At 40.6% G+C, this 24,611-nt stretch overlaps 1 protein-coding gene across 2 annotated transcripts in view; it reads left to right on the top strand.

Annotated features, from left to right (window-relative positions):
- Positions 1-17,332: 17,332 nt before the first annotated feature.
- Positions 17,333-24,611, top strand: part of LOC103465092 (cadherin-4-like) — a 321,198-nt gene continuing 313,919 nt past the window's right edge. For both annotated transcript variants that reach the window (XM_008409644.3, XM_008409643.3), the window contains exons 1-2: positions 17,333-17,862; positions 19,718-19,829. In XM_008409644.3, the coding sequence (XP_008407866.1) occupies positions 17,809-17,862; positions 19,718-19,829 (166 nt within the window). In that variant the 5' untranslated portion in view covers positions 17,333-17,808. The remainder of the gene's footprint in view (positions 17,863-19,717; positions 19,830-24,611) is intronic.

Genomic DNA, 24,611 nt, shown 5'->3' with positions numbered 1-24,611 from the left:
CGGCTGTTTTATCCTCTCTATCCTCTTCTTTTTCATTGGGAAAAGATCTTCACCTAAACTGTAGCATTCCAGTCAGAAATACTGCATTATCTATGCTGTGCCCGTAGGCGGCAATAACGTTGTTATGCAACATCACAAATCAGAGATGAAGAATATGCTGAGCATGGCTAAAGCAGTGCTAGGCTAAAGATTTTCTGAAAATAGTTGTAGTTTTAGGTAACATGTTTTTTTTTTTAACCCATTCTTCTGTAGTTAAGTTCTTCAGAATTGACCCAGAAGGTTTAATAAAGTACAAAACCCACAACACAACAACATGTACGGAACAAAACCTGCTAAAAATTGTCTTTACTGGTGCATGTATAGAAATCAGAACTGGGCGTGTGCAGGGAACCTCACTCTGTCACCATTGATAATGATATCTCCATGGAAACATTAAGAGACTAACATGCTAACTGAGTTGGAAATGATTTTTGTAATTTTAGGGGGAAATCATCACCTCTGGGTACAGAACCAAGCAGCCCATCGATCTCCTAAAACTCTGAGGGTCATCTAAAAAATACAGCAGGACGATACAGTCAGTTATTCTAATGCTAATCTGATATTTTTCATTGTACAGGCACAGTGTTTTAATCGTTTTTTTTATTTTATTTTAGTTTTATTATTATTTTTTCTAAATAGCAACAGTCTAGAAACGACGGAAGAGGTTCTGTTCTCTTGTCCGGAAGTGAATCGGCTCCAGGCCCCTCAGGAAACACAGGGCAAGAAAATCTCCCTTTGTTTCCTGATACGTAGCTTAAAACTATGTGAAACTATAGCAACCGAACATATTTGTAGATATCTGACTGCTACCAAAATACGTGAGATGTGTTGTATTCCAGTACAGACAGTCACCATATTATTCAGTGTCATTACCACAGACTTGTGTGTGTTGTAGTTGGATAAACACATCGGTATAAAAGGCATCAGCAATCGGTTGCTTTTCTCAAAAAGAAGTCGGCGTTGCAAGTTGGAATATCCAAACTATTTTAAATACAAGTTTTCATCTCATTTGCTTTGTCTTTGCACCCGATACACAAAACAAACTGCATTAAACGCACGCACACTCAAGCAGCCTCATCGTGCCCAGTGCATAGAAGCAGTTTGCAATTTTTTTTAGCAGCCAGAAAATGCAGGATAATTAGTGACAGAAAAGCAATTGAGAACTTGTTCATCTTTTACTTTTGTAGTGTTTTGATAGTAATTTCCAGAGAACTCCGGATTCCGTAAAACTTCGGCGGCCTTCCCTCTTCCTCTGCCCAACACAACAACGGTTGAGAGAGACAGATATCCCACCATCTGGCTTACCTTGGCTGGGCCAAGCAGACAGATCTTCTTCACAACTTTAATTGGTTCCGTTGTGTTTATTAACCTCTGTGTGTCTGAAGCATCTGCTGGAATGCTCCGCAATCATAGAGTTTGGATTTCATAATTAAAAAAAAGCAATATGATTTTAGAAACAATTTATCCAGTTATTTGATTATATATATATATATATATAAGAAATATATATAGAAAAACTACTTGCTGAAATTTTAGACTCCTCACAAGAAGAGAAATGTAATTTTTCAGTGGGTGGCGCAGCTCGGATCTTTAAGAAAGTGAAGTTTCTTGCAATTTAAAAAGAAAATCATGCATATATACGGTATACGGGCAGAACGTTCCCTAAAACGAGTGCTTTCTTTAGATGCGGGGAAAACCGTGTCAGTTCAGAGAGAGACGCTATTTTCTCGCGAGCGCTGTTTTGTGAGCAGACCTGCCTCCGCCTCTTGTTTCAAATTTAGAACGAGAAGAAAACGCGCGGCGGCACTTGAAAGAGTCGCTTTGTAAATTTTGCCCGAAAAATGTGAATGCGCCAGATCCATCGGAACAGTTTGTTCTGTCTGTCTGTGTGTAACCGGATTAGGAAAATTTGGGGTATATAAATAAAATGAATTGAAGTGAAATCATTCCATGTCTGAAACGGGCACAACCCCCGCCCCCCCCCCGCGCTCCCCCCTCCCCCCCAAACAAACTCTATAACGTAGACCGTGTCGTTTCGGCAGAGCTTCACGTTGCGAATGCGGACGTATTTGCTGTAACGTCGCCTTTTCTTCCCTGTCACATTCTGGTTGGAGGAATTGTAAACCGAGCCGCGCTCGTTGTATTACATCCTGTTATCATCACGGAACACGCCGCAGAAGCGCCGCGTTTCCCCTTTAATCTGCAGTAATGTAACTGGGCTCGCCTGCGGAGTTTCTTGTCTCTGCAGGAACATTCGTGGCTCTGGGAACATGTTTGTGACAAACCGTTCGTGTTTGTTTCTGTCTTCCTCTGTCTGAGAGACTGTTAAACAAAAAAAAAAACAAAAAGAGAAAAGAAATGTAGACCTAGAAAACTATTTGTCACTCAGCAGCAGACCGCAGTGTATAATTACCACTTACTGCACAGTCAGCTGTCTTGTCACACCCTCTATGCCAGGACTCTTCAGAATGGCTGGAGACGAGACACTCTTCTTTTTGTTGGCTTAACATAAAGATTCAGACTGATGTTGTTATTCCATGTGTCCTTTTTGTAGTGGTTATTATAAATCCTATTGTTTTAATAGTGAGACATATTTTCCTCCTTAGCAGCTTTTATTATTATTTTTATGGTTTTAAAGCTTGTCACCCTTCTTGTTTTCCCCCGCCTCACTCTTCTCTTTTTCCCACTTTGCTGTGCCAGCACATTTGCGGCAGAGTAGCTGTGGGGGCGGCTGCTTAATGGGATGGTTGGTCTGCGCTTCAGACCCGGATGAAAACGGTCAATAATTCGTACCTGTACCTGGAAGGAGACACGGAGGGCAGCGCAAATTTGACAAGGGCAAGATGTTTGACGAATAAAGGGATTGTTATGTTTTTCTAAAGGAGGCTGAGGCTTGAGGGGCGCGTGGAGGAAGAGGTGTTTGAAAGATTTGAAAATACACTCCAAAAAAAAAAAAAATGGCAATGTTAGCAGCATCAGAAGACATTAAAATCCAAAATGCCTGGATATTTCTTAAAGCGGAGCAGCAGCGCAGTGTCGGAGCTTACTGAAGGATGAGAGCGGCTTTGTGCATGCAAAACCTTTGAAATTTTCATCAAACAAAACAAACAACAACAACAAAAAAAAAGAAAGAAAGCTTGATCTTTCTCTGGATTTTATCAAACAACTAACGGTCCTAACATTTTTCAGGTATATATCAAAACATACCACACACAAAGCTTCCAACCGCATCACTGCTGCGTCTCTGCTTTGTACTTGACTTGCATTTCAACTGCAAATGTCAGAGCGACGTTCAAGCGGCGCCATCTGATGCGCTACGCAAAGCTGTGATCACTGGACTAATAGTTACATGACCACTCACAGAACGATAAGGTCTAAAATGATCAATTGATCATTACGTATGAGAATCAAAAAGTTACAGTCGTGTCAAAAAAATAAAAAAATGATGTAACACACCCAGTCATGATGCTACTGAACAAGAGTTACAACCAGGTGAAACCTGGAAACATGCAATATTCAAAAACAGGAAACCGTTAGAAGTGACACACATACACTAACGATGCTTTAGGACTTGATCTCCCACAAACACCCTCTGCCTCTTCACACTCCAACCTACGCAAAGTTTTTGTTTACTTCAATGCATACTTCAATATTTCTGATATTAAAAAAACAAAATTGAGACAAAATTCCTCTCTGCTGGCTGCCAAAAGTGGACTAATTGCTCCCAACTACGACACTTGATGAGCTTGTTTGTTTTGGCGCGTCATCAGTGCTACTTGCTTTGTGAATCGGAGAGCGATTCACAAAGTTTGGAGCTAAAAGTGTGTGCAGTGCAACCTCGGTGAATCTGTCTGATATTAATCATTAACATCTGAAGATACGCTCTCTGTGCTCTGCAGACGCAGACAGAAAGTTTGAATTGGCCACTTGTGAAGTGCGTCAGGCCACTGATCAGACTTCAGGTTGAGTATGTGCTCCTGGTTTCAAAGGTGTTTCATAATGAAAGTGCAGGTCTGCGGATGAAAGGGCTGTTCCCTCCCATCTCAACTCAATCAGCCATTCAGCCTGTGTAGACGCAGCTTACTGTTGGCTCATCATTTTGGCTTTCGCTGCTCAGACAATAACTCGCAATCTGTTCACGTTCCTTACCGTATATCACGCTGGATACATCTCGCCCCCAACCCCCCACACCCCCCCCCTCCCCCGCCGCTCGTGCTGCTTATCGGGAATGAGCGAATCGCTGTGAATGATGTGACGCGATCAGATTTAGCCTTGTAATTCACGAGGACTCATCAAGACGTTTGTGACTGCGTGTCCTTGTGCAGGCTCTTATGGGCGCACAGAAAGTAAATGAAAATGATGAGATGTTTACCATTTCTGAATTTCATAAGACGCCCTGCGGATGCCTGCAGCCAGTTTGCATACGTTAAAGGGGCAGTGTTGTGTATTTTCCAGGTGCATTTTATAGTACAATCAAGTAACGGTGTTACCTTCATTTGTTATAAAAATGCTGTATGTAGAAATTTGACTTTGTAATTTAATGCCTTGAAATCGGGACTCTGTCTCTCTACAAACTCCTCCGGTTTCTGAAACTCTTGACGTCTTAAGAAAGTCATCACAACTTCGCTCCTCTATTAAAGCTTTAGAAACACTTTTAGCGGCGTAAAACTGAGAAGTAGATTGAATAATGACCTCAGCAGACGACCAGTTCCAACAGGTGTTTGCTAATTGCTGCTGGCTAGTCTGAAGGAGCTGCTCTATGAAGCAGAGGCTTGGAAACTGCAGCTCCGAGGAGGAGCTTCATTCTTGTAGGCGGAGCTAGGTCCATCCAGGCGTTTTGTATAGCTGAATGGTTGCCAAGAGTGATGAAGGATTTCTCAAACATGCATAAAAATAAGCAACTCTCCAGGTTTTTTTTTATCTCTTACAACATAATGTAATTTTTCTTTTAGTTTTACGTAATGTAAAGCTAAAAAAAAATTTTTTAACATGACACTTCCCCTTTAATCTTTTTGCTTTTTTTTCCATTGAAGTAGTGCTTTTTATTATCATAACATTACAGCTGTTCCTTTTCATCAAAGCAGAAACCCGTTTCACTTCAAACGTACAGATGGATATTGTGAAGTAAACAATATGCCGGTCTTGTCATAAAATCAACGTTGGAAGCTTTCCTGTGAGAGAATCGCGTCCCATCGCGCGAGCAACAATGAAAAGACGAGTTGAGTTTCCCGTTCCTGCCCGTCTTTCTGCCTGGGTCCGGTTCAACGCTGCCGTTTGATCTCCACACCAAGCCGCCTCTCGGCGAGGCCTGGTCACCTGGTCGCCCGGGCGCCGAACCGCCTCGCTCCACTTCCCTGTGTTTGTTTGTTTGTTTTAACACTGCGCTGTGCTTTCACGCAGACATAATTAAATCAAGCCTAATCCACTATTTATGCATTCTACTCCTGAATTATTCACACATCAGTTTTATGTTATTGCATTTTTTTTATTTTCTTCTTCTTCTTCTTCTTCTTCTTCTTCTTCTTCTTCTTCTTCCCAGAGACAGTTTAAACTTACGCACCAGCTGTTATTGAACACTTCTTCCCTCAAGATTGCTTCTTTTATTAATTATGCCCCTCCTCCGTGCAGAAATGCACAACACAGCCACATAAAGGCTGCGCTTGCATCTTTTTTTTTCTTTTTTTAACTTAAGTGAGTATAAATTTGCTTAATGCAGCCAAACAGTGTGTAATAAGAGTAATTAGAACCTCAGGAGAGAGCACAAGTTTATTTTTGAGCATTTAAATGCCGGTGCTCGCCTTCATACTAACAGCACACAATGAAGAGGTGGAAGTACATTGTTTAGTTTTTACAGAGACTTAACCAATTAACCTTCCTCTGGTCTGGGAAAGTCGGCTTTTTGCAATTGTCGGGGTTGAAATGTTGTTAGGACCATATGTCGGCTTTTCCACAACAACAACAACAAAAAAGATCATCTTTAGCTCTCTGTATGCGACTCGAGAACCGCTTGTCACGACGGTAACCATGTTAAATTAACGCGCTGCAAAACTTTCAGGCCGCCACACTCTGAAGGCAAAGACTTATTAAAGCTTCAGGCTCATTTAATGGGTTACAACAACGTGCCGTCGACTCTTAATTAAAAGAGAAAACACTTAATGACAGGGACGCCAAATGGATTTTAATTTCTATTAATATTAAGAGCGAATGCGGTTAATTAACCTGACTTGCATTGTTAGTGAATTTACATCCGCCAGGAGGAAATACACGGTTCAGCTGAGGTTAAAAACCCCCAAAAATCTGCTACTGTCTCCGACGCTGTGAACTCCAGCTGAACAGTGTGGACTTATAAACGCTACATTTATCAACAGGGCAAAAATAGACACCAACTTTCCTCATTATCTGACATTAAATCAGACTAAACATTTTGTATTTTAGGTCAGTTAGGGTTTCCAAATTATTTTCTATTTGCTGCCTGGCAGGATAATGAGAGAAGGTTGCAGAGGTTCTTCTTAGTGTACATACAGCAATGTTTCTGTCTTCCACCAGTTAAACAAAAAGAAAGCACACATTAGCATAGCATCGCAAATCAAACACACCACTTTCTTTTTTTTTTTTTTTTTTTTTGCAGTTGGTGACCTTTGATTGTTATTAGACCCAAAATGGGCAGAGAGAGAAAAGTCCAAGGCAAGAGTTCCGCTTGGATGACAACACAACTGACAGTTTTCTTTTGTCAACAGGATTATGGTTTCAAAAACTGAAATATTAATATATTAAGATAAAGTTGCTGTACAACAACACACCGCTAAAGCTCCTACAAGCTGCTTTCTCCTCCTGGGTAGGTGGGTAGATCTATCGGGTTGGGGCTCTTTTTCATTCAGGATTCATCTTCACATAAATCCACCGCGGTGTTGGAAAAATTCCTTTTAGAGATTTTGGTCCATACTGACTGGACAGCAACACATATTTTATTTTATTTTTTATTTTTTGTTTGACTCTGGACATCAGTCAAAAAACCTCCAACTCTCCCCAGCGTCAATCCATTTTTTATTTTTTTTACACGACTTTTAAAAGTCAAGGTATTTGTAGCCTGGCAGATAAAACATTACTTGCCACAGTGTAGAAAATAAATGCATGCTCTGTGCATCATTCATTCAGCCAAAGTAAGGCCGGCCGGCCCGACCGTGGCTTTCGGTGTACAAATCCGATGCACAGCAGAGAAGCTAGAAACCAGAAAAGAAATGCCAGCCTCATTAAAATGTAGCACAAAGTCTGCACGAAATCCCAACACCGCATTCCTCGCATAGTTTCTGCAAACTTCTGCTTTGCTCTTACCAGTTCTTAAATGAATCAAATATTGATATGTACACAACAGAAATGCCTGGAGATCACAGGAAGCAAACGATCCGGCAGTAAAAGACCAAAGTAAACATTTGAGCAACACCTTGAGAGAAGCAGTGGATGTGAAATGAATAGAAAGCAATTTCACTCATGATTGGATTTTTTTTGGTGTGTTTTTTTTTTTTGTTTCGCGGCTAAGATTAGATCATATTCATATGCTCAACAGACTCATACGTACAGCACCAGTTAAAAGTTTAGACAGAAATGAATACTTAGGTCCTGCACAACCTTTTGATTTGAGCTGTATTTCTTCACCGGATTGCAGAAATCAATACGGAGGCTTTAATTTTTTACTATCCCTGCATCTATATGGACTGAAAATATTGGCACAAAAGTACAGAGCGTTTTCCATATTTACCAGGTGGGATGAGCCCCGGCGGACAGCAGAATCCATAGCGGCACCGCTGCCGTTTCATTATGTGCCATGATTGTTATAGGGACTGCAATGTGTCCCTCAATGGTGATTGATTATAGTCGATGTCATTTGATTTTGATTTAAACACGGAAATCTACTGAAACTAATCACCTCTCGGTCTGTTTCCACTTGGCAGAGCTCCACCTACATGTAGAGAAACACCTGTCTGAGTCACAGCATTTTTTTACACACAATTCACAGAACATCCTGGATACGATCACATTTTATTTTACCTCTAAAGTTTACCTGTTGAATACCGTGACGAACTAAGCTACAAATCCAGATTTAGCAGCTTAATTTCTTGACCATAGTTCATAGTTTATGACGGTGTTGGTGTGAGATGGGAAACTTTCATTTAGTTTGGTTTACTTTGTACTCCGAGAGAAGTTACAACTACAGTACATGACAATGAACCCATAACCCTGGTGTCTTGTGGGTGCATTCACACCAGCTCTGTTTAGTCCGCTTTAACAGACCTCTGGTCCGTTTGTCTGAAAGTCCGGTTCATTTGGGGAGGTGTGAACTTCAGTCAAATAGGGCAGAGCGATATGGAATTGAAGTTTTATCGCGATATTTTGTTGATAAATATCGTGATAATGGTAAAAGTGATGATAAAATCTATTTCTTACTTCATTTTTAGGTCATTGAATGGCCGTGACTGAGAGCAATGACAGCTTCACAAACACAAGCACTGCTCTTCAGAAACCCATGTATGTCACCAATCACATAAATGTGCTTCTTGTTACTAAAATTAGCAAAATAACGCCATTTAATCATATTTTCAAATCTACTGCTGTGCGTTGATACACCTTTATTAAAAGAGCAGCTACTAAAAATAAAAATCCTGAGAATGTGGTCAGTTTTGAGGGTTTTTAAACATCTACTGGAATTTATTGTGCCAACAATAAAACAAAATTTTATGATAAGAAATTTATCATGATAAATGATAAACAATATAATAAATGCCCAACCAAGCTAGTTACCAATATGTAGATGTTTCTACATCTTATTTTTTCAATCCAAACGGATCAAACTCATCTGTTTACAGTGGTGTTTAACCTGCTCACTGTAAATTGTCTCTTTAAACCATTTTTTTCTTGTGGAATAATGCAAAAATACCACATACTGCACTCCACTGCACTAAGCAGAAGTATGAGATAGCAAATGGAAACTAGGACATGTCAGCCTATTCGGTCAATGGCAAGGTGGACCTTGTAAAAACCACAACTTGGACCTATTTTGTGAAACATGTTTCAACAATTTAACATGGCCTTAAACCAATTCACCACAGGTGCACAGATGGTACATTTCTGTATTTGGAAATGCTCCGTACTTGAAAGAAATGCTTATTTTCCAAAAGTCGTAAAAAAAAAATTGCCTTCGAGCCCGGTGGTAATAACCAGAGGCTGTTTGCCTCGTCTAATTCACCAAAACAATAATTTCATGGATATCTCTGTGTTTGTAGCACACGGAGCAGAAGAGCAGGTTGCATTTTCAATTTAAACCGCAAATATATGATGGCAAGTGCAGAAAAAGGGATGAGCTGGTAATGCCAGCAGACTGCAAAATCCAGCCATGGTCGACTTTATAAAATGAGTGCATAAAAAAAATAACACCTTGAACATTTTTATGTTGAAACAGTGAACCTCAGTGTTTTTTAGGGGTATCGTATGGTGTAGACAACGTGTCAAACTCAAATCCCAGAGGCCAAAACAGGCTCTTCAGAGCTTTTTATGAACCTTAGAAAACAGTTTTATGCTTAAATAAAATACTAAAAGTCAAATCAAAGCCATTTTTATCTGTATGTTGCTAAGAGACGTTCATATTCTAACAGTTGGTACAGACAAGGTGCCACACAACTAATAAACTGACATGATGTTTTCAATCAAAGAAGAAATAAATCTGTACTTTGTACCAAAAGAAACACACAGTTATCAAATGGTTTAATAGTGTTAGCATAAAAAACAAAAACATATGTATGGACATAGACTTAAACATAACCACAAAAACCACAGACAGAAAGTCTGTGGTTTATATATATATATATATATATATATATGAGTAAAAAAATTTGCATTTTGTGATAAATAAAGTTCATTATTTTCCATAATGTAATGATACAAATTAAACTGTCATATATTTTAGATTCATTGCACACCAACTGAAATATTTCAGGTCTTTTGTTGTTTTAATACTGATGATTTTTGGCATACAGCTCATGAAAACCCAAAATCCCTGTCTCAAAAAATTAGCATATTTCTTCTGACCAATAAAAGAAATGTGTTTTAATACCAAAAAAGTCAACCCTCAAATAATTATGTTCAGTTATGCACTCAATACTTGGTCAGGAATCCTTTTGCAGAAATGACTGCTTTAATGCGGTGTGGCATGGAGGCAATCAGCTCTGCTGAGGTGTTATGGAGGCCCAGGCTGCTTTGATAGCGGCCTTAAGCTCATCCAGAGTGTTTGGTCTTACGTCTCTCAACTTTCTCTTCACAATATCCCACAGATTCTCTATGGGGTTCAAGTCAGGAGAGTTGGCAGGCCAATTGAGCACAGCAATACCATGGTCAGTGGTTTTGGCACTGTGAGCAGGTGCCAGGTCGTGTTGAAAAATTAAATCTACATCTCCATAAAGTTTTTTACCAGATGGACCATGAAGTGCTCCAAAACCTCCTGATAGCTGCTGCATTGACCCTGCCCTTGATAAAACACAGTGGACCAACACCAGCAGCTGACATGGCTCCCCAGACCATCACTGACTGTGGGTACTTGACACTGGACTTCTGGCCTTTTGGCATTTCCTTCTCCCCAGTCTTCCTCCAGACTCTGGCACCTTGATTTCCGAATGACATGCAAAATTTGCTTTCATCCGAAAAAAGTACTTTGGACCACTGAGAAACAGTCCAGTGCTGCTTCTCTGTATCCCAGGTCAGACGCTTCTGCCGCTGTTTCTGGTTCAACAGTGGCTTGACCTGGGGAATGCAGCATCTGTAGCCCATTTCCTGCACACGCCTGTGCACGGTGGCTCTGGATGTTTCTAATCCAGACTCAGTCCACTGCTTCCTCAGGTCCCCAAGGTCTGGAATAGGTCCTTCACCACAATCTTCCTCAGGGTCAGGTCACCTCTTCTCGTTGTGCAGCTTTTTCTGCCACACTTTTTCCTTTCCACAGACTTCCCACTGAGGTGCCTTGATACAACACTCTGCGAACAGCCTATTCATTCAGAAATTTCTTTCTGTGTCTTACCCTCTTGCTGTAGGGTGTCAATGATGGCCTTCCTGACAGCAGTCAGGTCAGCAGTCTTACCCATGATTGTGGTTTTGAGTAATGAACCAGGCTGGGAGTTTTTAAAAACCTCATGAATCTTTTGCAGGTGTTTAGAGTTACTTTGTTGATTCAGATGATGAGGTTAACTGCAGGTTCAGAGAACCTTTTCATGATATGCTAATTTTTGGAGACAGGGATTTTGGGTTTTTATGAGCTGTATGCCAAAATCATCAGTCTTGAAACAATAAAAGACCTGAAATATTTCAGTTGGTGTGCAATGAATCTAAAATATATGACAGTTTAATTTTTATCATTACATTATGGAAAATAATGAACTTTATCACAATAAGTTAATTTTTTGAGAAGGACCTGTATATATATATATATATATATATATATATATATATATATATATATATATATATATATATATATAAATATATATATAAAAAATTCCCTTCTCACCCTCCGCGGGTGGTCTGTTTCATCCTCTGAGCTCGGGTCCTCTACCAGAGGCCTGGGAGCTTGAGGGTTCTGCGCAGTATCTTGGCTGTGCCTAGAACTGCACATTTCTGGACTGAGATGTCTGATGTTGTTCCTGGGATCTGTTTGAGCCACTGCTCCAGTTTGGGGGTGACTGCCCCGAGGGCCCTGATGACCACAGGCACCACTGTGGTCTTCACCTTCCAGGTCTTTTCCAGTTCCTCCCTGAGGCCCTGGTATTTCTCCAATTTCTCATGCTCCTTTTTCCTGATGTTGTAGTCACTTGGTATTGCTACATCCACCACAACGGCTTTCCTCTGTTCTTTATCCACCACCACAATGTCCGGTTGGTTCGCCATTACCATCTTGTCTGTCTGGATCTGGAAGTCCCACAGGATCTTAGCTCGGTCATTCTCCACCACTTTTGGGGGTGTTCCCCACTTTGATCTCGGGGCTTCCAGTCCATATTCTGCACAGATGTTCCTGTACACTATGCCCGCCACTTGGTTATGTCGTTCCATGTATGCTTTCCCTGCCAGCATCTTGCACCCTGCTATTATGTGCTGGACTGTCTCAGGGGCCTCCTTGCACAACCTACACCTTGGGTCTTGTCTGGTGTGGTAGATCTGAGCCTCTATTGCTCTGGTGTTTAGGGCCTGTTCTGTTCCTGGGCGGCCAGGATGAGAGCCTCTGTGCTGTCCTTGAGTCCAGCTTTCTCCAGCCATTGGTAGGTTTTCCTGACATAAGCCACTTCAGTTATTTGTCGGTGGTACATCCCATGTAGGGGCTTGTCCTCCCATGATGGTACTTCCAGCACCTTGTCTTCTGTTCAATGAATGTTCAATGAGTGTGCAATGAATCTAAAATATATGACAGTTTAATTTTTATCATTACATTATGGAAAATAATTAACTTTATCACAATATCCACATTTTTTGAGGACCTGTATATGTATATATATATATATATATATATATATATATATATATATATATATATATGTGGTTGTGGTTGCAACATGACCAAATGTGAACAGGTTTAAGGGACATGAGCTCTTGACTGACACTGACTGAACTCTGAATCAGCTTTAAAGGCAAACCAGCAGACAGTGGGAAGTACAAACTCTTCAGGACGTGCTACTCATCACACTGTCATTTTCTCTCCGGGAGCTTTTCTTTTCTTTCCTTTTCTTTCCTTTTCTTTCCTTTTTTTTTGTCGCCCTCCTTCCAGTAGGCAGCCAGGTCCCATGTGAGGAAATGTGACATTATTTACCGATAGTCATTGTTTAGTGCACAGGCCATCACTTCAAAAACCCTTGTCACAGTCTGGCTCTGCCAAGTTTTTCCAGGGTACAATAAAAGCAAAAAACACAATGCCCGGAAGACGGATGAGCGCAGAGTATTTTTTTCTTCTTCTTCTTCTTCCCTTTTCTTTCATATCTCTGACCTTAAGAAAAAAAAATCCCGCCCTGTGGACAGAAACACCCACTGAGCAGTAGTCAGCTCGGCTAGAAGTACTTCTTAATTATCACCCTTGAGCGGTTTGTTTTGAAGATACTGTTCGAAAGGACGAAACCGAAGGAAAGGATTTTCAAAGATTTTTTTTTTCCTTTTTTTTTTCTTTTTTCTTTTATTCCAACACTGAAGCCACTGGTGCCAAACATGAAGCAGAGTAAAGTGAATGGCAGCGACAGGGCAGACTCTGGATTGCGCTGATTGACACGGCAACACTGTCATATTCCTTTTGATGGGATTAAATTGTCACGACCCCTCAGATATGGAAATGGGAGGCACTGATCTGAGGCAGTGAAAATGTCAACATTATTAAACTGTTAGACGGGTCAACGCAGCTAAAAGGCGTCGTACAAACGTTTTATTTTGCTCGTTTTGTCCAATTTTACGAAGATCTTTGAAAGCATCGCCGCCTGTTAGACCAATAGAAAGAATGTATAAATGTGGAAGAGAATAAAAATCCGCAAATTAGCAAGCATTTGTATCCTGCTCTGATACTGCTACATCAGGGGTGTCCAAAGTGTGGCCCGTGGGCCATTTGTGGCCCTCGAAGTGACTCTTTCTGGCCCACAAACAGCAGTTTAAGAATGAGAAAAATTAGTTTGAACTTTTTTCATTTTAATTAGAGTAAAATTATTACCAACATAATATTTTTTTATGTTGGTAATAAAGTATTTGCCTTTTTACACCCAAGCTTTCATGATAAATAGAACCTCTGAACTTTTACCGAAAAGCCGACTTTGCTGCAACAAATCAGCTTTTATTTAATTTATTAATCTGGGCAAGCATTTTGAAAGAAAATGATCCAAACCTGAAAATAAATGTGTTTAACGAAACCTAGCAGGACTTGAAAGCAAGATGCCTTTTTTTTATATTTCAAATGGGCAAAATCATTTTAAACGTCTGGATATTTGATACATAACATCCCTTTCCTACAAAAGCAAAACTAAAATTGGCCTACTTTGCTTGATTTTAGTTCTCTTAGTCTTTCTTTTTCTTGACTCATGAATATTTTGACTAGTCATCTTTGGATCACATGACAGAAGGTTTGGACACCTCTACCCTAAATTAAATCCAGGGAGCTCAACCACCTTAAGAAGGCACAAATTACAAAATAGAGCTAAGCTGTGTTTAATTTAATTTCAGTATAACTGCAGCTATTTAGTTGCGGTTTGTTAGAGAACATTAGTGAATAATCGGCACCATTAAAACCAAGGAACTCAGCAGATCGTATGATTTTATTTGTGTTCATGCCTTTGCCACCCCTTGTTGCTCATTTATATTTGATCACGTCTTGCCATAAATGTTGATTTCTCTGTTTGGTTTCTGTATTTATCCTTGCGTTCTGCTCTTTAGGCTCTCTGGGTTTTGTTCTCTTAAGAGTCTTAGTATTGTTCTTTTCCTCATGTTTTGTTGTTGTTTTTTTTACTCTCAGCTCGCAGTGTAAATTATTCATTTTCCTTCATTCCACCTGTTTGCCTCCTCTCTCCCAGATGCATCCTGTTAGCCATCAACCACCTGCCTCTTGTCCATAATCACATTGTATTTAAGCCTCTTGGTTTCTGCCATTCTCTACTGGTTCCTCCTGCCATCATGCTGCTTCCTCCTCCATGGTTACCTTCCTTGTAGGTCCTCTCCACGGTTATTATTAAAACACACAGATTATCTTTCTTTAAATCAGACACTCTAAAAAGTGTTTTTGGGCTAAAGTTTATCTTATGGACTTATTTACATTAATTTAACTTAATTCTTTTGCTTTTGCTATGCCAACTTACTTTTTTGTGTTCATTTATCTCGAAACGTACACTCTAAAAAGAAAATAGTTGAACCAACTTAATTTATTAAGTTTAACCAATTCGATATATTCTAATCATCCAACTCAACTTGTTAATTTTTTAAACAAATTTATTAAGTATGTTTAAGATAACAGATTTAAGTCACTCTTACTCACATCATTTATTTTCTTCTAATAAACATTTAAAATCTCTTTGACTTAATTCTACAGAAAGTCAACTCAAACTTTTAAGTAGTTCCAAACTAAATATTTTGGGCTGCAAACTTCTTAGTTTGCAGCCTAAAACTCTTTTTACAGTGTCCTCTAAATATACTCTAATTTAAAAGTTACAAATCTTTTCCTTAAAGGACCTTTTTACTTTGACTTTACTTGAAATAATTAAGTTCAATACCATATTTGTATCCCACGTCTGACACCATGACTCAAGCTGACCAGGGACAGGTTCTCTGGTAAGTGACTGTGGCTCTGTGGGTATCGTAGTTGTCTTGTGATCAGAAGGTTGTAGGTTCAATTCCAGCTTCCTCCTGCCACATGGGTATTGGTGTGTGAATGTGACTCTAATGTGAAGTGCTTTGAGTAGTCAACGTGAAAAGTGCTGTGTAAGTTCAGTTCATCATTTTTTGAAGTAAACTAAATGATTTGAGTAAGACTGACTTAAATCTGTTATCTTACACATACTTAATAAATTTGTTTAAAAAATTAACAAATTGAGTTGGATGATTATAATATAGTGAATTGGTTAAACTTAATAAATTATTAAGTTGGATAAACTTAATTGAATTGCTTGTTACCCATAGAAGCAATTCAATTAAGTTGGTTCAACTTTTTCTTTTTAGAGTGCAGAAAGGTGACCTCGGTTATACAAACATTCTTGGAGCACTTTTAATTCAATAAACCAATAATTGACCAATGGTTGCTATGGAGTTTACCAGCTCTGGATTAGAGAATCTGTTGACAGGACGTCTAGTCAATCTAGCATCTCGCAGACAAGCACACGCTTCTATTACTACTTAGTTATATACTTTTAGCTCAGATGAACATATGCTGTCAAAGGAAAAGAAACAAAATTGAGAATCTGTATAATTGTTGTCCAAAAGAGGGAAATAATCCACAGTAGCAAAACAGCCAATCTCTCCTCTCTGTATTTCTTAAAAACCTCTGCTTGTTATCTGAACTGTTATTTTCTGAGGCTCCGCCCACACAGGTATATCTTTTCCTCTAAAGCCGGACAGTTTTTAACTGTCTGCGCCCTGCATCCACATGGAAACAATGTATTTAGGCAATCTTTAGCATTTTATTTTATTTATTTTTTGTTAAGACAGGTTCAAGAATGAAACTTTTTGCCTTCCCGTATTCATGTGGTCACTGAAAACAGTTCTTTTGTGGAAACGCTGAGGCATTAGCCCAACCTCTAACCCAAACCCATCGGATGCATCTTGCATAACAACGACAATCTAAAAGTACAGCTGGAGGTTTTTGCAATGGTTTAGACCAATATGTCACAATGGACCAGTTAAAGTACACAATTAAAACCAACTGGGAATCCATCAGAAGTGTTTATAATTGAGGTTTTTAAAACTCTTCCTCCAATCTAAATGAGGCAGAGCAATTTTACAAAAAAAGAACGAGAAAGAATTGAAACACGAAACGTTGGTGGTGGGAGTATCATGCTATGGCGTTGATTTTATTTCTTTACTTTCAGCCGAAGGGAAACAGGATTGATGGAGAGAACATGCAATGTTATTTTGAAGAGAATGCACAGAAACATCAGTGTTGTATAAGAATATGCACCAAAATCATCTTTCTATCCATTACTGCCTCTGAAACATTAAAATCCCAGCAGAAAGAATTCTGTAAATGAACAATTTCAATGGGTTGTTAATACATTTCTGGACATTGTGGCAAAAAAAAAAAATAAATAAATAAATAAAAAATAAAAATTGACCATGGATTGCCAGACTTTTTCTCACACCGTCTTTCCTAAAACCATGCCAAGAAAAATGAGTTTCTTAATATTAACTGTCTGGCAAAAAAAAAAAAATGTGTTCATATTTGTATATATTTATATATCTTTAAAATGAACTGAGATCCTTGAAGCAAATCAGAGAAATGAAATTCCTGTGATCTCAGATGATTTTTCTCTCTTTTTTTTGGCACATTGTACTTTATTTCATCTGAAGCTTTCAGTCACAATCAAAGTCCTATCTGCCGAGCTTCTATCGTTGGCAGCTTTAATAAAAAGCTAATAACTCGCCGGCTCTTGCTACACTTATACCCTGGATCAGGGGCAGAGGGGGTAACTGGGGTGTGAAATAGACTGCAGTTAGTTGATGGACTCATGAAAAGGACTCGGATGGCTGCTTGTCACTCACACAGCCGGAGAGCCGCCTCTGCTCCATCTGAAGTCAAAATATGGATCTAAATAGCCTGGAAAAAGGCATTTCTCCACCAATAGATCCCTGAAGTGGCATCATCACGGTGGAGTTATTGGCGGCGCAGACTTGCCTTGCCTTGCCTTGCCTGGCCCAGCCTCGCCCGCACCGCCGCGGGGTAGGAGGGGTTGTAGTGACGCCGTCATCCAATGGGCACCGGCTTCCTCCGGACGGAGCGCAGCATCTTCTGTCTCAGCGGCACTTTTGCGCCAGACAAGTAGGGACGTTCTCTTGCTCAGCGGTGGAGAAGAGAGAGGAGAGGAGAAAAAAAAAAAACACAAAAAACCCCACAAAACCACTACGGGAGATCCGGGAATTATACCGACTGACGGAGATTCATCCTTCTTCTTTTTCCTCCCCTGATTGTTTCTTCTTCTTTCTTTCTTTTTTTTTCTCTTTCTTTCTAACCTTTTAGCATTTTTTAAAAAAAAAATAATTATTATTTTGGTTTGTTTGTTCGCAAAGATGATCGCTGGCTGCATCCTGTTGGCGTGCTCCGTCCTCGTGGGCGCATCCTCGGTAAGATGAGTTCATTTTCTCCCCGGTCTGCTCCGGTTCGGAAGTGCTGCACTGCCGTAGTGCTTTGCAGAGAGAGCCCTGCATGGGCGCTCGGAAGTGGCCGCGGACGGCTCACTTTGCCCCGTTGTGCTGCGCCGCCACATGATGGGTGCAGTGGAGCCGTGCAGTTTGGAGAGGAAAGAAAGAGAGAGAGAGAGAGAAAATCTGCAAAGCTCGTGATTTAAAGTCATTTATTTATTTCTCAAAGACGGGCGGATAAAAAGTAAGAGCGTTATCCTCCCCGGAATAAACTGCAGCATTATTGCGGTGGACGATGTTTTTCTGCATGTTCTGGACTGGCTTGTTGTTGCGCCGCCCGCAATTAAACTTCGCTTGCACACTGCTAACATTTCAGCGCCAAAACAACTGAGCGGTTGGCGATCAGTTTTGCCTAATGAGGAAGAATAATTGGAGGGATGTGAGAGGGGGGTATCTTATTCCGTTCACAGGCAAACAACTGCCGTGGCTGAGCTGTCTGTCTGCCTGCGTGTGTGCAGTCAGAGGGGATGTGATACTATAGACGCATGAATCAGGTGCATGCTGTGAGGATAGTGCTCGCACTCTGTGATCCTGCAGCTGTGCCTGATAATAATGCACATTTAGCATTTTTCTTGTATCCTTATCTACACATTGCAGAGACGATATGCGCGTCACTTTATGGACACTTTCTGTGTTGTTGCCGTTACCCAAGCAGCTGGTCGTCTTTTATTTTAAGGATTATGGCTAATTATGATCATTTGTGTTCACAGATGATGTATGTCTAATAGGATTTCACTGCATTGTGTCACTGCACTGTGATCTGGGCGATGCGGCTCACCACCCAGGTCGGCAGCGTCTTTGGGGCGGCCCGGGTTACTTTGATGTAAAGTTATTTGTGTGTTGTCGCACAAATAAATGTTTAACTGCTTATTTGCGTGTGTTGAGGTTAAGCATGTGGTTTACAGACTTATTTTCATGTGGCGTGTGTGACAGGCATTCTACATGCAAACAAAAACACAGTTATCAAATAATGCAGGTTGGGATGTTTTGAATGACTGTCTTGTGGTTCTAAATTTGTGTAAAAATGTATAAACTTTTATACAAAAAAAATGACCTGGATGAGCAAATTGATTTGATTTAAAACAAAACAAAAATATTTTTACTATTTGACTTTTGGGAGACTTAAAAAGTTTGAATAATCACTAAGTAGTGTTTGCAACTGCTCTTTATGCAGCTAAATTTTTACATTTTTGCTGTTTTGCTTCTTTTGTCAACATCAACATATTACATATTAACGACTATAAATTTGTTGTGCTGATTACTAAGGTAGGAGGCCTGCATTAGGCAGCTTAACAGCCATACAGCTTATGAGAGTGAGCGGTTTTTATTTCGACATGTAAACAAGGAACAAGTTTACTAGCTGCCTTTCCTCCAGCTGGACGGCAGTGCACAGCATTGACATGGCTACTTGCTCATGTCCTAAAAAGGACTTCAGACTGTAAGAGTGGTATTGCTTTTTGAAACCTCTGCCTACCTTGATTTTGATTTTGGGGGAACTGACTGCACTGCACTGCACTGGAGGAAAACGTATAAAGCCAGTCATCTCCTCCCTGAAATTCCAGCTCCTAAAAAAATCTACACCAGGTGCTGAAGTCTAGTGAATGTGTAGAGTTGGCCAGGCAGGCAGCATCTGATGGTGATCGATCTGCTTCAGACGGTGGATCCAAGTTGTAAACAAACAGGACGATTCAGTGTTGGTCTAAAAAAAACATAAAATCCACTCATGAGCCTAAATGAGTCCACCTTTTATTATTGTGTTTTTTCCCCCTTCCCCTAGGGGAGCAGGGCGGGCCAGCCCCCGAAGCCTCCCTGCAGACCCGGCTTCTCTCAGAACTTCTACACGGTGATCGTCCCCAGAGACGCACTGCACGGCCAGAGCATCCTCAAAGGTAAGTCTGCTGCTGCTGGCTACCATTTATTGACTGATGATTTTCTTTCTTCTTTTTTTTCTCTCATCTCTGCACTGATGTGTCGCATTGTGCGAGTCTGTGTTTGCCTACCTGGTGTGTGTGTGTGTGTGTGAAGAGGGGCATATGATGTGGTGTGGGAGTCTCCATCGCTCCTAAAAGGTCAGAATGTAATTTAGTGCAACATGGACGCCGCACAGTGCGGCTGGGACTCTTTTCCCTTTTCCCCCCGCAGGATTGTGGGGATGCGATGTGGCAGCAGGTAGCTCCACGCATTCTGTTCCAGCAGCTTTTCAATTGAAATGAGGTTTCACTGATGAATGAACACTGAAATTACTCCGACTGAAATAAAAATGAGAAATTACTTCTTTTTTTTTTTCTTCTTCTTGATTGACTTAGCACGGAGGCTCTCGGAGCAGTTGAACAGCCTTCCTCCTTCCTTTCATTTCCAACTTTTTATTTTTATTTTATTTTTCGCTGTTTCTTACAGCTTTTTTTAATCGCTTCGTTTTGTTCCTTTCTTTTTTCTTTTTTAAAGAGAATCCAATTCCCGTTTTTCATCCACTTCATCTCTCTTCAGCCGAGGCGGCGCGCTGCACCCACTGCGAGGTTAATCTGCAGCCATCTGAAAATTATGCTGCAGCTTTTTCAGCATGTCTCATTTGTTTTCTGGTGAATCATAGCTATAATGGAAATGAATCCACCGCTCTGCCTCCCCCCCTCCAGCCACATTCCAGTGTCCCCCATTTGCATAATTGACTGACAAAGAACACCTTGAACAGTCGCCGAATGTGCTTGCATAGCGCAGAGCAGATTATATTTACATCTTAAAACTTTGTTTAAAGGCGCTGTAAGAAACTATGTGACCTGTTATAGCTTTCTGTTCTTATAGAAGTTTTTTTTTTGTTTTTTTTTACATATGATTTATATCTTCAGTTTTAGTCAAACATATCCTCTCTGTAAAGAAGAGATGCAGTTTTCAAAAGATTATTTCATTTCTTTAAGAGGAACAAAAATGATCAAAACTAATCTGGTCATGTATGAAAAAGTAATGAACCCCTGAACCTAATAACTTGTAGCATCACTTTTGGCAGGAGTAACTGCAATCAAGTGTTCTTTGTGACTTGTTCAAGGTCATGCCACTACAAGCCAAACTTTGACTAGGCCACCTCAAAAGTTTATTTTTTATTTTTTGTGGTCATTCAATTGAGAATTTCTTGAGATCCTTGTCCTGCTGCATATTCAAAATCCTCTTGAGTTTAAGGTCACAAAGGTTCTTCAGCATTTTGTAGAAGAACTTGAAGAACTGAAAAACAGCGGTCCACTCAGACCTTGAAGCTGCAAAACAGCCCCGCAGCACCATACTACTGCCACTGTGTTTGACTGTTGGCTTGATGCTATTTACTGAAATGCTGTTTTAGTTTTTTGTTATACCAGATGCGTTGAGAAAATGTCACTTCTGTCTCATAAATCCACAGCCATTTCTGAAAACTTAATTCGAATGCAGTTTTTTTTCTTTGTGTTTACTCTTTGTCTGATGTTCAAATTAGTTTGATCTGAAACATTTAAACGTGATAAAGAAGCAAAAACTGAAGAAATGTGTAAATCTGGGGCAGTAGCTCAGGGTTCCAATTTGTTGGGGGCGCCCACATACTTTCTTTTTTTTCCTATAAATATGTTTTGGAAAAATTTTACTTGCGTAACACTGAAAGGCTAATATCAGGAGAGTTGCGTAAACATTTAGGGATTTTTATGAACAATGCTCAAGTATTTTAAGGTTAAGTTATGGCGCATTTTTTGGCTACAACATGAAGCTATTGGCAGGGGGTCATATTAAATCTACCATGCATCATGAAAGCTTTTTTTCCTTCGGTGGCCAGGGCACCAAAACTGGCTCCAGCCCAGGGGCCAACATCCTTGTAGATCCGGCCCTGAGCACAGACATAGTGAACGGTGAGGCTCGTTTTGAATATTTAGGAGGTTCGATCTGACATGAAATCGGCAAAAGCTTAGATTTAACTCAGGGAACGGAGCCAGTGTTCGGGACGTTTCACATTCCCGTCGTCTCCTCCCTGCATAATCGCAAACTGTTACTCATAGTTGTGGATAGCGGCTCCAGCAAGCGAGCAGAATGAGGTAAGCTGTCCCCTGACACCTTGCCTTTATAGCCAAATATTTGTCTATTGTTTGTGAAATGCTGTTTGCCAGAGGGAAATGGCATTTTTATTGGAACAGCTGTTTGAGGATTTTCCGGCTGCAGAGCGTAACAATTGAATTATTCTGGAGGTGATTTTGTTGTTTAAGGAGCTGACAAGGACAGTGCAGCCGGTCGGCGGGGAGCCGCTTTGCCCCAGAGCGCCTCGCAGCTCAAGGTTTCCAAACCGACTCGGGGCATCGGTGCTGGTCCGGAAGAACGTGATGGATCCAGAGCGCTTACCATGCGGATGGATGTGGTGTGTATGTGGACGTGTGTGTGTGTGTGTCACGGGGATGCAGCATGTCCCAACGTAGCTATTAGCTGCTAATGCCTTCGTTTGAAAAAGTGTCACAGCAGAGCTTCAGCTGCGTCAGTTTGATTCACCTTATGTTCCCGATGGCTGCGGCTTTGATCCCACGTTACCTTGGCTTCCCGTTTCTCCTTCTCTCTCTGGTCGGTCTTTGTGGAAATCAATCTGAGATCCGTGCAGTCCTCCCATACCTGCTATTCAGAGAGATTCAGGTTCCAGCAGCTCGAGGCGTCTCGCTAGTGATTAATGCGCAGCAAACGTGTCTTATTGGACGTCTGTTTGCTGTGCGGTGGGACACAAAGTGGGAGGGAAGCTCGATTTTTACAGTATAAAAACCTCCAAACTCCCCTTCCAAGGAAAATAATTGGTCAGGGCCTGTTGGGGGAGGAATCCTGGAGATGGGAGGGGAACCGTTACAGGCCGGTTACCAGTAATAAAGTTTTAAAGCGGTACCATTTTTTTTTTTAAATCAGCCAAACCCTTTTTTTAAAAAATTATTTTTCAAGGTGCTTCGTTTACATTTTGGAGAAATGAAACTTACTTGCAGTCAGTCCACTATATGTCCAACCAACCATTAGCCTCACAAATATGACCTATTTTGAGTGTCTTACATAGCAGTTCAGTTGTAGATTCATCACCAGCATCAAATATTGCAGATTATTAAAAAACATGTTCCGTTTCTCGCCCATTAATTCCAGAAATGCTTTTAAAATGAGACGTATACGTCCAGTTTTGGAGATGACCAAAAGATTTCACTAAGATTATATAGGCCTTGGGAGTATTGGTCACATAAATCATACAAGTTTATTATAGTCTAAACTTACTATAATTTATACTGTTTAAAACTGCTCTAGTTAGAATTTTGAATATAAATTTGACAAAATAATGGTCCTCAGTTTTCCATCATATTCATATTTTGTGCTTCAAAATCATACTGATGTGAAATATGTTTCCTTGACTGATTAGTTACTGAAAGAAAATGGGTCAGTTCCCTCAGAAGGGGCTCGTAGAAAACATAAATTTGGAAATACGTCAATGGATCGTACAGCTGTCAGTTGAAATCTAAGAAAAGTCTGAAATGATGCACTCAGTAATCAGATATGAAGACCTGATGTTTGTCTGTACCTGTCAAGCAGAAGGTTGTTTTACTGGCAAAAATATTTGACTTTCTGTGCAGTAAGCAGGTTTTCTTGAAAGAAATAGTTTTCAGTGCTTTTCATTAAGTCTGTGCATCAAAATGACAATAAGTAGGCTAAGTGTTATTGCCAATCCTATCCGAACTGTGATAATAATCGGCCAGTCGCAGGTCAAAGTGATCACATTATGTCTTTGTTCAGCCGTAAAGTCGACGTTCTCACACCTTCAGAATCGCACGCCGGCCTCCACGAGAGTGTCCAAAGTGCCGTTCTCCGGGGATTTCCGCCTCCCTCTGGACACGGGCGTCTAGGTACGGGGTGAGGAAAGGGCAGACGCTGCAGCCCAGCGGGTGCAGCAGTGTGAAGCAAGCTCTCCTCTTCCAGTCACCGAGCAATCTGTCCACTTCGACTCCTCTCACGGCGAGGTGGAGGGGCCAGTTGTTTTGCTTCTGTTTCGCTTGGCGTGTGGGCGGCTAAGAAGGCGACCATGTAATATTTTTCTTGTCAAATTCATTAACACCCATCTCGGTTAATTAAAGGTGTTAGAAATGCCGTCCTGGACGCGGCGGCAGCATATAACCGTCAGTCGCGGTGCGCGTCCGCCTTATCTACCGCCTTTTTTTCTCCTTTCCGTCCGTACCGGTGTCGGATCACGCCTTGCATAACTGCTGGAAGTTACTCCAGTATGTATGTTCCAGGGCGCAACTTCCAGTGATTGTCAGTTTGTATTCATTTCGTCGTAATGAACACTAAATGTTGGCACGCAACTCCACCAACACCACGTTTAGCTTCTTGCCAGCATTGCTCGTCAAACATGTCTTGTGTTTTTCTTTTTCCTTTTTCATTATTTTGAACTGACACAGTACTAATACCTTGTAAAAGCATTCATACTCCCTTTGAATTCAACATTTTGGCACAGCACAAGCAAATTTGCATAACTGTGAAGTGAAAGTAAAAGGCTCCCTGCGTTTTCCCAGAAAATATGTTATTTTGGGGAAATATAGCTTTCCACGTTTTCCTTCCAAAAAGAGCTCCAGCTTCGCCAAGTTGGAGGGATGCATCCGTGAACATCGATTTTCAGGTTTTGACACTTATTCACAGTTGGTCGTAGGTGTGGGGTT

This window comes from Poecilia reticulata, chromosome 5, assembly GCF_904066995.2.
Source record: "Poecilia reticulata chromosome 5, P_reticulata-male-v2, whole genome shotgun sequence".
NCBI classification, from domain to species: domain Eukaryota; kingdom Metazoa; phylum Chordata; class Actinopteri; order Cyprinodontiformes; family Poeciliidae; genus Poecilia; species Poecilia reticulata.
The sequence above is the reverse complement of the archived record's forward strand: the minus strand, read 5'-3'. Positions and strand labels throughout refer to the sequence as shown.